The sequence below is a fragment of the Myodes glareolus genome, chromosome 25, assembly GCF_982192425.1.
Source record: "Myodes glareolus chromosome 25, mMyoGla1.1, whole genome shotgun sequence".
Lineage (NCBI taxonomy): Eukaryota > Metazoa > Chordata > Mammalia > Rodentia > Cricetidae > Myodes > Myodes glareolus.
Genome location: NC_142050.1, coordinates 30,072,834 through 30,084,891, shown reverse-complemented (window position 1 = coordinate 30,084,891; position 12,058 = coordinate 30,072,834). Strand labels below are relative to the sequence as shown.

General features: G+C 47.5%; 1 protein-coding gene across 1 annotated transcript in view; it reads left to right on the top strand.

The window, feature by feature from the left end:
- The window catches only part of Plxna4 (plexin A4), a 454,827-nt gene that overhangs the window by 377,052 nt on the left and 65,717 nt on the right, over positions 1–12,058 (top strand). The window contains exons 11-13 of the mRNA XM_087901814.1: positions 3,362–3,458; positions 3,815–4,005; positions 8,153–8,304. Of these exons, the coding sequence (XP_087757940.1) occupies positions 3,362–3,458; positions 3,815–4,005; positions 8,153–8,304 (440 nt within the window). The remainder of the gene's footprint in view (positions 1–3,361; positions 3,459–3,814; positions 4,006–8,152; positions 8,305–12,058) is intronic.

Genomic DNA, 12,058 nt, shown 5'->3' with positions numbered 1-12,058 from the left:
TTCCATTTTCTTCAAAAGGAAAACACACTCAGACATGTGCATGTCTTAGAACACATGAGCATCCTCAAATGCATACAGCTCCATATGTACCAAGTGTCTGGCATGCAAACACTCAGTTCATGGCTGCTATTATTATTCTCCATAAACATAAACACAGGCAGCACAAATAGAGTTCCACAGAGCATCCCCAGGTGTATACATTCAGATTAAAACACACAGTACTCTTTGGGGCTTAGAGCAGGTGACAGACGCTGCGCTCAGAGCTCTGTGTATTATCTTTGGGCCACGTGGTAATCATGAAAGGTGTGGGCTGTTTCTTAATTCTCACTTTCCAAATGAAAGACCCCAAACTTGGGTCATTTGTTCATGCTCATGTGCCTCTCTCTCTCTCTCTCTCTCTCTCTCTCTCTCTCTCTCTCTCGTGTGTGTGTGTGTGTGTGTGTGAGAGAGAGAGAGAGAGAGAGAGAGAGAGAGAGAGAGAGAGAACATGTAATCATGTTTGCACACAGAGACAATCACACAAATGCATAGTAAGAATTTTTCATCTTCTTTCCTGGGCCATTTCAGAACCATCCGGAAAGGGGACTGAAGATTTCATCAACATTAGGCTAATTCCATTCTAGCCAGGATAGAAGCTGGGCTTCAAGCCTGACTTAGCCACACCAGAACCCTTCCAAACTCCGATGGCCAGCGCTGCCAGGCATTCAGTTGGTAGACCAGATCAGATGGCCTTCCTTTAGTCACCTCACTCACTGGGGTCTGCAGACCTGCAAAGAGGGAGAAGGGGACCAGGAAAGAGGTCAGCCAGAACCCACTGCTCTCTCTCACATAGAGGAAGATGCCTTCTCCTACATAATCCTCCCTCTTCTGGGCAACCCCTGACTCCTTACTTCCGGCAGGATTCTTAATTTGTGGTCAATACCAGAACCACAGGAAAACTCTTTCCAAACATGTCCATCTCCAGATAGTGGAATTAGTCATTTCTGGGGTAGGGCCCTAGGTTTTGCACCTCACTCCTTGTTCTAATGTCCACTCCTGGGGGCTGGAGTGACATACCCTGGGGTGACCCAGTGTTGTGTGAAAAAATCTCCTGGAGAGATAACAGCATACATGTCTCCTTATCCCAGATAGGAACCCCATGACAGACCAACATATGGATACCATTAAAGTCCAGTTTGGTGAACCCATGCGATTTATTGGTGTTACTTACAGGAGTATGGGTGAGGGGTTACTCCCAGGAGCAGAAATGACTCAAAGGTGAACCACCAAAGCTCACTCCAGCCTGGGTGACAGCTCACAAAGCTGGAAACCTGGAGCCCACTACACAGCCTGCAGATAGCTCAATGGGTTGGAGAGTGTCTTTTCTAGATGTATGAGGTTGGTCTAGGTCTCTTCCAGGCAGGTCTGTCAGTCTCTGATTCTTCCGGGCAACTGCTGTGGTCTTGGAGTCTTTGCAGCTTGTCTGGTCTGAGAATCTTCTTTGCAACTTTATTGCTTAGTCTGAGAGGGGGGGGCCAAATGAATCTTGTTAGTTTCAGGTACTTCCTGATGCTATTTTGAGTTGATTACCTTCCTGATTAAACAGCTTCCCTGCAGAAAGCAATGTTCCAATCTCAGGGGAAGCTGTTAAACAAAACCCAGCCTGACGGAACACATAGCTCAGTCCCTGGGTAGTTGCCTTCCCCCCTATAATTTTACTTTTCATTGTAACCCATTGTCAACCACAATCAAAAATCATTAAATGGAAAATCCCAGAAATAGTTTGAAAATGGAATTAACTCCTCCCCATTTTTTTCCTGCATAGCAGAAATGATCCAAGTGTTTGTCTCCTGTATCTATCCCATATATACTACCTGACTGTTGGTTACTTAGGTAAACAACTTGGTTATCATGCTAGTTTTGTTAGCTTATTGAGACAAGGTAGCCTTGGTGGGCCTGAAACCCACTGTGTATACCAGGCTGGCCCTAAGTTCACAGAGATCCTCCTACTTCTGGCTGGGTTAAAGGCATATAGGCTACTATGCAAGCTTTTGGTTACCATGTTAACAAATACAAAGTTACTAGTTTGATAGAGAGGAGGAAAGGGGGAAAATGCATATGACTTTACAGTGTGTTGTGATTGTTCTACTTTTTATTGTATTTTATTTATTTTTTATTTTTACTGTGCCTGAATCATGCCTACATCATTGGTATGCATGTGCAACCCTAACCCTAAACCCTCAGGTAACTGTTGGGGGCTCTTCAATATATTTCTCAGATTTGGAGGTCACAGTCATACTGAACCAAAGCCTCTACTGTCATTTCTTCAGGGCCAGGAGCCTTTGCTTTCTCCTCTGTATCCAGCAGGTGTCAGACGCAGATATGCTGAGTGAGAGGGTCAGCAATGTGCTGGGAGCATCTCCCGCGGTTCCAGGAAATGCCAAGTGTTTCTGGCTGAGCTGGGTTTTTTGCTGCTGGGAAGAGGGAAGTTAAAATATTTGAAAGTTAGGATTAAACCTGAAGAGGCCTGACCACACACACTGCTCGTTACAGAACCCCCCAGCACACTCACCGTGTAGTTTATTCTGTAACTCGGGGCGTGGGGTAATTCTCTAGGCTTTAGAAGCTTCTACAACAAGCAACAGATCTTTTCTTGCCCAGTGACGGGGGGTTGGATTCCAGTCCCTGAAATTCTCACCAGGCCAGGATGTCTAGTATCTGTGGCTGATTTCCCCTCCTGATCACTGGAAGTGCTACAGCCATCTTGGAGAAGGGACACTTTTTTACCATCTCCCTTGAGATCTACCCACACCCACAGAAGTTCAGACCCTCCAACCCTTGACTCTGGGCTGAGACAGCCCATTGGATTTACAAGTCTAACTTCTAACCAAGCCCAGGGGATGAATCTTTTCAACGAAATGCCAGTCCTTAGCCCCTCCTGTACAGAAGAGTATGTCACAACTCCACTCCTCTGTCCTACCCGCGATGACAGGGAAGTCTGCTGGTATAATAATAATAATAATAATAATAATAAGGCACCAGGTACTGATTAGCACTGATGCCCATGGCAAGCTGGGTTTCCTCTGCTCACTGCCCTGCTCTTCACTGGCCAGAAACTGTAGTGGAAAGCAGAGCGGGGGCTGCCACACATGGAGCCTTCATGCTGTACCTGGCATCTCTCAGTCAGCATCCTCTTCCCTGCCTTCATCACCTCTGTCTGACCATATACATGTGTCTGTATTCAAGAATATACACACATGCACAGTCTTGGCTAGTCCTGAACCCTGTGTGCTCTATGGGGCCCCAGGCTAAGGTCTCCACTGAGATCTCTGTAACAGTCTTTTTTTCTCTTTGCTCACCTCCTCCCCCACTCTGGTTGCAGTACTCCTATGAAGGGATGGAGATCAACAACCTGCCGGTGGGGCTGACGGTCGTGTGGAACGGGCACTTCAACATTGACAACCCGGCTCAGAATAAAGGTGTGAAGAGGCTAAGGCCGGTAGAGGAGGCGTGAGGAGTGGGAGTGGGGCAGGGGAGAGAGGGAGAAAGCAGAGCAGCACTGCGTTTGTGGGTGGTCATCTCATCTCCACCTCCCAGCACCCGTCAATCTCGCTTAGGCTTTGAGTCTTTCCTTTGCAGACCTAGCTCTTCTCCATTCATGTTTCCCTGTCATTCTTGACCCAGGGCTCTCCACTGTGGTGGCTCCCAGAGGTGGGACGGAGTGACAGGAGCTTGATGGAAGGATGGCTGAGACCAAATGGGGACCCACAGTTTCCCTGTAGCCATTCTCAGTCCATCCCCATCCCAAAGCACCTCTTGTTCCTGTCTTCCACAGTTTACCTCTACAAGTGCGGGGCCATGCGTGAGAGCTGTGGGCTGTGCCTCAAGGCTGACCCAGATTTCGAGTGTGGCTGGTGCCAGAGCCCAGGCCAGTGCACCCTGCGCCAGCACTGCCCTGCCCACGAGAGCCGGTGGCTGGAACTGTCAGGAGCTAACAGCAAATGCACCAATCCTCGGATCACAGAGGTAAGCCGCTGCCAGGCCTGTAGCTCACTCCAGGCTGCTAAGCCACTCTGTAGCCTGCTAGGGACCAGGGCTTTAAAGACAATGCCTGGCTATGGTGTTGATCAACCCTTGTTGTCACCGGTTAGATTTGGGTGCTCTGACTGGCTGGGCATTTCTCATCTTCCTTTATAGATTCTATGGATGCTTAGGCTAGGTTCAGAGAACTTTCCATAACCCAGGGGACAGAAGATCACAAGAAGCTTCACCAGAAGCTGCACTGGAGGGGCCAGAGCCCAGCAGAGAGACCTCAGAACTTGCCCCAATAAGACCTAAGCTGTACAATTAGAAATAGACCTGCATGAAGGTCCAGAGTCTAACTGTGGAGAATAGGGGGGACCAGGGCAGAGCAAAGCTTTCAGCTGGTGGAGACACAGCCGGGACTGTGCAGGGCTCTGTCAGCCTCACCTATGCAGTGAGTGCAAGCACCTGCTGTCCCACAGGGGATTTCAGGGATTGGCTTGGAGGCATCCTGTCAACCATGTACTTCCTCAGCATCTGTAGCACCCCTGGGAAGCTCACCAGCCTCCTCCACATCCGTCTTGCTCATCACCGTTAAAATACATTACCAAGGGTGTCTCAACAGGGAACTACTGCCGCTGGGGTTTATATGGGCAGTTCTATCTCCTGTCCATTCCTTACTTCTGACTGGGGTGGGTTGGCCTACCTAAGGCATTCTTCCACCAAGCTTGAGATCCTTGCTCTCTTCTTAAAATGGAAGAGAAATACAAGTCTCCTTTTGTCTATTCCCCAACATTAGGATCCCATCTAATATAATCCTCCCATCACCCCAGGAACAGGGCTTAGCACACAGTAGGTGCTCACTATCTCTTGGCCTTGGAGGATGCTCCTTATGAGAATGAGGTTGATGGGGAAGAGGGGAAAGAGGAGGAAGTAAGCAGCTGTATATGCATGCATCTGTCAATCAGGAGGACACACCCAGCTTTGCTCAGTTTTGCTAATGTTCCCACTCCATGTCAAGCAATGATGACCATGGTCCTAGACTGTGTATATGTGAAGTGCTTTGGAGACTGCACAGTCCCTTCATATCCCTGGTTAATAGGCTCATAAGTCCTATTATATTGGGCTCCTGAGGTTTTGTAATCAAGCATCACAAACCACGTAGCTTAAAGTATCACTATCCTGGAGGTAGGAGTTCAAGATCAGGGCATTGGCAGGGTTGGTTGCTTCCAAAGGAGGTTAGATGTCAAGTGTGCCCCCTCCATGTCTCCCTCTATGCACATCTCTATGTGTTCTGGTTCTCTCTCTCTCTCTCTCTCTCTCTCTCTCTCTCTCTCTCTCTCTCTCTCTTTAAATAGCACAATGATCACCCTGGGTTAAAGCCTATACTAATGACCTCCTTTATGCTTAATGATCTCTGTAAAGACTTATCACTGCCTAAAATTACATTCCGAGGTACTGGGATATTGTGGTTTGAATATGAAATGCCTTTCACAGGCTCATGTGTTTGGACACTTGGTCCCCAGGTGGTGCTTATGTTTTAGGAGACTGTAAACCTTTTAGGAAGTGGAACCAAGCTGGGGGACATGGGTCCCTAGAGGATAAGCATTGAGATTTAGAGCTCAGCTTCCTTCTGAATTTTCTGTTGCATGGACAATACCATGCCATAAGCAGCTGCCACATGCTCCTGCTACCAGAGAGCAAGCCCTCTACAATGCCTTCCCACATGATAGACCTAACCTCTGTAACCATCAGCCAAAAATAGTTAGGCCCTCTCCCTATGAATGGAGGGAGGAGCATAGTTAGGACCTCCCCCTATGAATGGAGGAAGGAGCATAGTTAGGACCTCCCCCTATGAATGGAGGGAGGAGCATAGTTAGGACCTCCCCCTATGAATGGAGGGAGGAGCATAGTTAGGACCTCCCCCTATGAGTGGAAGGAGGAGCATAGTTAGGACCTCCCCCTATGAATGGAGGGAGGAGCATAGTTAGGACCTTCACCTATGAATGGAGGGAGGAGCATAGTTAGGACCTCCCCCTATGAATAGAGGGAGGAGCATAGTTAGGACCTTCCCCCTATGAATGGAGGGAGGATCATAGTTAGGACCTCCCCCTATGAAGTGGCAGGGGTGGGGTGGCGAGCACAGTTCAACCCTTCACACCTGTGAAGACCAAGGTTATTATCTTCCTTTACCAGAGAGAGTAGTGTCAGAGCCACAGTAACAAGAGTATAAAGAAAGCAGTGTTGTCTCCCAAATCTCGAGACCTAGATTCACATTCTCCTTTACACAGTGACGGGACATGCACTCCTTACAAACTGTGCCACTGGGGTGGATCTGAGCAGAAACAGTATTGACTACTATGATAGACCCCCCCTCAGCCACCTCAGGGTGACCTCCAAATGCATCCCTCACCTGAGATCCTCCATCTTCAGCATTCCTGGTGATGGTAATCTCAAAACTGGGATTTCCCTGAGCCCCCACTTCACTCCATTGTGTATGGTAGCTTCCGGGCTGGAGAACTGGGCAGGGGACAGAGAAATGCCCTCCAACCTGCTTTCCTGCATCCCTACCTTTCCCCATCCTGCACCTCCTCTGTGGAGCCGCTGCCCTCACGCAGGTACCAGCTACACATCCCTGGGGCTGTGGCACATGGCATCTCACAATGCACTGAATCCTCTCAGCTATATTTGCTTTCTCCTTGGCCTGATTCCAAGAAAATCAGAGGAAGAGGTGACAAATTAAACAATCTCCCTAGGGTAGGGGCGACTCACTGCCTCCAACCTGGCACCACCCCTCCAGGGGACCATGGACCGGTCCAAAGATAACCCCTCTTACAGGATGACAAGCCAGGGCTGGAACTTCATGCTGGCACCCCCACCAAGTGCTGGGGAGGCACTGGGGACTCGCCATCTGGGCGAGCATTGGGGAGAACCTAAGTACTCTCTCCCTGCCTTCCACACATCTGCCCACCTCACTCGAGCAGAAACGGGCCCATTTCCCCACTGTAATGGGAACATGTTCATATAAGCTCTCACATCACAAGCATCCTTGTTCACTAACACGTGTGTCCATTAAGGGATATGGAAGAGGAAGGAAGTTGCTGGTCTTTGGTTAATGAGCAGTCTCCCCCTAGAAAAGCTGCCACTAGGGCAGCCCAGTCTATTGCCTTTGGTTCTTCCAACTTTACCAACCATCCAGGACAGCGCCCCGTTTGTAACCCTTACAGAATGGGGTAGTGGGACATTCTAGAAAAAACTAGAGACTCTTGCCATCCAAGTCCTCCCTCAGGGACCTCACTTCAGGTGTAGCGCTCTGAGAACCAGGAACAGAAGAAGGCCTCACTGTGGGAAGTAACAATTAGATGACATTCACTGTCCACAGTCCATACCACTAAGTAAGCCAGGTCCTAGTTGACGGATCCCTACCTTCTAATTATGAGCATTAACATCCACGGTGACATCTCTGGAGGAGAGGACAGTCACTCTGACCAGTGTAAAGTCTGAATTAAAACCTCTTCCATGGCAACCAAGCCAACAAGGAAGGAAAATAAATGGTATTGCCAAATGCTCTGAAGAGAGATTAGTGGGTTGTCTTGCCTGCAACACTGACAAGAAAGGTGGGCAGGGGGAACTGGAGACAACTCTTGCTTTTGGAGACTTAAGGTCAAAAGGGGGGCTGGGTGGAAGAATGGGGAACTCAACCTAAATAGAGATTGTCACGGAAGGAGTATGGCAAGTGCCTTGGACTTTCAGTGAAGAGAAGCAACCTGTGATTATGCAGACTAGACATTTGGTGTTGGAAATGGATGGGATGGTCCTAGGTACAAGTGGTTCTTGGCAGCTAAGAGGGTTGTATTGCGTGCCAGAAATCCATCCTGATTTTCTCTGGAGTATGTAGTAACATTTCTGTCATATTCTCGTCTTCTCTGAGATAGGAAGATAGACCAGAGGCTTTGAACATGGCTCTCAGGGCCATGGAGAAACACAGACCTCTTTACCCAAGGATACCACCCATTGACAGCCACACACCTTCTGCACCTGCTGAGGAAGTATGCACAGAAGCATAAAGGGCCATGCCCGCTCTGGCCTCTGCAGCAAGTAGGCAGTGATGCTCCTTGGGGCCTGAAGGATCACCTCTCTTCCTCTGCAGATCATCCCAGTGACGGGCCCTCGGGAAGGGGGCACCAAGGTCACCATCCGAGGGGAGAACCTGGGCCTGGAATTCCGGGACATTGCTTCCCATGTCAAGGTGGCTGGTGTGGAGTGCACGCCCTTGGTGGATGGCTACATCCCTGCAGAACAGTAAGTGAGAGCCTCCTGGGATGTGGAGGCAACCAAAGGGGAAGGGCCGGGGGAAGTGGCAGCACAGGCTTGAGATGCCCTTTCGCCACAATCACAATACTTAGGACCAGAAGTGTTTTGGATTGGGGATTTTTTTTTTCTTCAGACTTTAGAATGTTTGCATATACATAATGAGATATCCTGGGGAGGGGCCCTAAGTCTAACAATATTCATTTGTGTCTCATATACACCTTATACACATAGCCCAAAGGTGACTTTACACAGTATTTTAAATAATCACCAAATAAAGTTTCTTGGTATGAAATTTGCCATTGGTGGTGCCATATCAAGACTCAAATGTTTCAGATTTGGGACTTGCAGAGTAAGAACTGATTGATTAATAGAAAACTCAGAGTCAAGTTGCGGGGAGGGGGGCATAGGATACAACTCATGTACTACTGAGATGCCATACTAGGGAGCTAGAGACAAGGATGGGAAATAACAGGGGTAGAGACAAGGAAAGCCACTGCTGACTACTGGGGGGAGGTACAGAGAGGAAGAGGTGAGAAAGAGCAAAATTAAAGTCTTCCAGGGAGTGTGAATTCAATTCCTTCTATTGTCTCTAACTCTCCATGAGCTTCCCCACAGGTAAGCTAGCCCTGGGCTATCCTACGCGGAGGCTGAAAATGAAATATCATACTTATTCTCAGGCCTATGGGTTCTTCGACTAATTTTTCTCTTTGCGAACCCTGCGCAAAAGGGTCATTCCACAGATGACCTTGACCCTTAACCCACCCAGTGGAGGAGATCTAGTGAGCCGTGCCTTGCCTGGTAAATAGGCAAACACCACTTTCCAGCCCAGCAAAAAGCTATGGAATGATGGCCAGCGTAGTGGAATCTGTATTCCATCCTGTGCCACCCAGACTATAACATTATCAGTTGTCCTATGAACATCCCACGTGGGCTACTGGCAGGGTCTCCCTTAGGTCAGGCAGTGCCCTGCTGGACCGGAGGATTCAGAACCACAGAGATGCCGCATGTGCCAATTCCTCCTGACTTCCATCAGGGTGTCTCCACATCATCTGTAGTGAGCAGATTGCGGAAGAGTCCACGATGACTTGGAATCAGCCCCTTCACCGACCATCTATTAGTGACCCAAACATCTATCTGTGGCACCTACACTTTTCTGAGAGTTTTCTAAAATCAAAGCAGAGCCAGCTGCTGCTGATAGAGCACAATGTCGGGGAGCTTACAGCCCGGGCCACAGAGCAGGCATCAGCAGTGTTATTGTAAAGCCCAATGATGAAAGCCCCGTGGTATCAGTTAGATCCATGGAGTGATAGAGAATGCTCGGGGCAAGCATCCTGACATGCGAGAATTCAGTGTGTGATGAGGGTGACAGTTCAAATCAACAAGGAAAGGGAAGATCCTTCAGCAAACGGGTACTGGGTAACACCAGGAGAAGAAGATCGGGTCCTTAGTTCACATTACACACCCGAATAAATTCCAGGTAGATTAAAGAGTTAGGGGCACAGAAATGAAACTGAGAGATTAGAAGGAAATGCAGGTGCAAATTCATTTGATTTCATGAAGGGGAAGATGTTTCGAGCGTGAGCTGGAAAATGAAACATAAAGAAAAGATTAGGGGTTCTGAGTATATAAAACTTAAAAACGTATACATCAGAAATCAGTGTGAGGAAAATAAAGGTGAACGAAGAGCTGGGAATATGGTTATACCCGTCACAGTTAATAGACACCTTTTTATTAACAGATAAAGAGGCTTTATAAATAAAAGGCAGTTATCACGAAATGAGCAAAGAGCATGAATGTATAATTTGCGCAATGCACAAAGAACCAAAAACTCATATGAGACATGAAATTGCAATGGAGAACACTTTTCAAAGGTTAGAGCTCCGGAGACCAGAGATGGAGCTCAGTGGGTCGGGCGCTTGTCTAGCTCACAGAGAGTCCTGAGTTCAGTCCCCAACAAGGCAGACACCAGGTGTAGTCCCAGGACTAGATGGGTAGAGACAGGAAGGTCAGAAGTTCAAGGTCAGGCATCCTCAACTGCATAGTGAGTGTGAGGTTAGCTTGGACTACATGAGATGCTATCTCAATAAAAACAAAAATAAAAATAAGCCCCAGATGCAATTGACTCATTTACTTGTGGTGAGAAACTGGGACCAACTTTAAGGAAGGCATTTGGACGCATTTAAGATTTAAAAAGTCTTAGCTGGAAGCTCCATATGGCTGCATGTGCCTATAACACTAGCATTGAGGGGCAGAGGCAGGCAGACAGCTCCTGGGAGCTCACCTAGCTAAGAGGGTAAGCTTCTGGTTCAGGGATGGACGCTGTCTAGGCAGTAAGGGGAGGGTGGTGGCATGAAGCCCCCACCCACTGCCCTGCTCTGGCCGTGTGCATACCCACCCACCCATTCACATGCATGCATCACATGCATATAGCACGTACATACAGTCATACCATGTGCTCTCCCAAAAGAACCAACGACAACAAAATCCAGAAGTCTTAGCTGGCACTTTACATACAGTTCTGCAATTCCAGCTACATGGGAGGCTGAGGCAGGAGCAGCTCATACTCAATTCCTGCCTGGGCTAGAGTAAGTGAGTTTAGGGCTAGCCTGGGCAGCTAAGTGAGACTCTGTCTCAAAATCAAGAAAGAGGAAGAAAAAGAGAAATGAAACCGAGATGTAGCTCAGTGGTAGAACACTTGGCCCCAGGTTCAATCCCCAGTAACACCCCCCCATAGTCTTTAAGACTATCTAATATGCTTCTAGAACGTTCCCTAAACAACAAGACTAGCAAAAAATTTTAACAATGCTTATCTCAGTTTAATTTATAATAGAAACAATTCTGAAACAATGATATATCTAAAAGTAGGGGATTTATCAGTTCAAAAAGTTATTATACAGATGTTCCTCAACCTTACATCTCTTTTGGACATGGAAGGGACTGAATCCAGGACCATGTGCATTGCCAGGCGAGTGTTCTGTCACTAAGATGCAATCCTAGTCCTTGGCACTGTGTCTTGATAAACTAATTCTTTATAAGCTGAAAACAGCATAAGATGAAACTGTTATATATTCCTAACCAGCTACCAATGCTGTTTCTTCTTGTGGTCCATGACATTCAGGGACCTGAAGCTTTCTGCCACCGGCCAGCATCACAGAGAGTATCATAGAATATGTGGCTAGCTCAAGAAAAGATCAAAATTCAAAGTATGAAATTGTAGACAAGAGCTGACAGACTTATGAATCACTTTCATACCATTTTAAAGCCAGATCTTGTAAGTTAAAGTGAATCACAGATGGATACCTAGTCAAGGTATCTGTGCAAGGTATCTGTGCACATACACAGGTGATCAAACAAAATACAGCTTCGAATTATTTTTGTGGAAGAAAAGCCAGAGTCCATCTGTCTTTTTTCCCACACCAAACAAGTGTTTATTATGCTGTCTATACAGAACACACACACACACACACACACACACACACACACACACAACCTTTCTTCAGTGCTTTTTTTTAAGAAACACAAGACGCAGAAACTGCAGGGTTAGGGATGTGTCTCGGTAACAGAGTGCTCATGTGACATTTTCCAGGCCCTGGGTTTGCTCCCCAGCACCATGAAAGATAAAACTGAACCAAAACCAACTAAACAAACAATTCCATGGGACTCCAAAGGTAGAAATGGAAAAGCAAAACATTGGCATATTTACCCACATAGATGCTTTTCCAAGCTAGTGCAGCAGAATAGT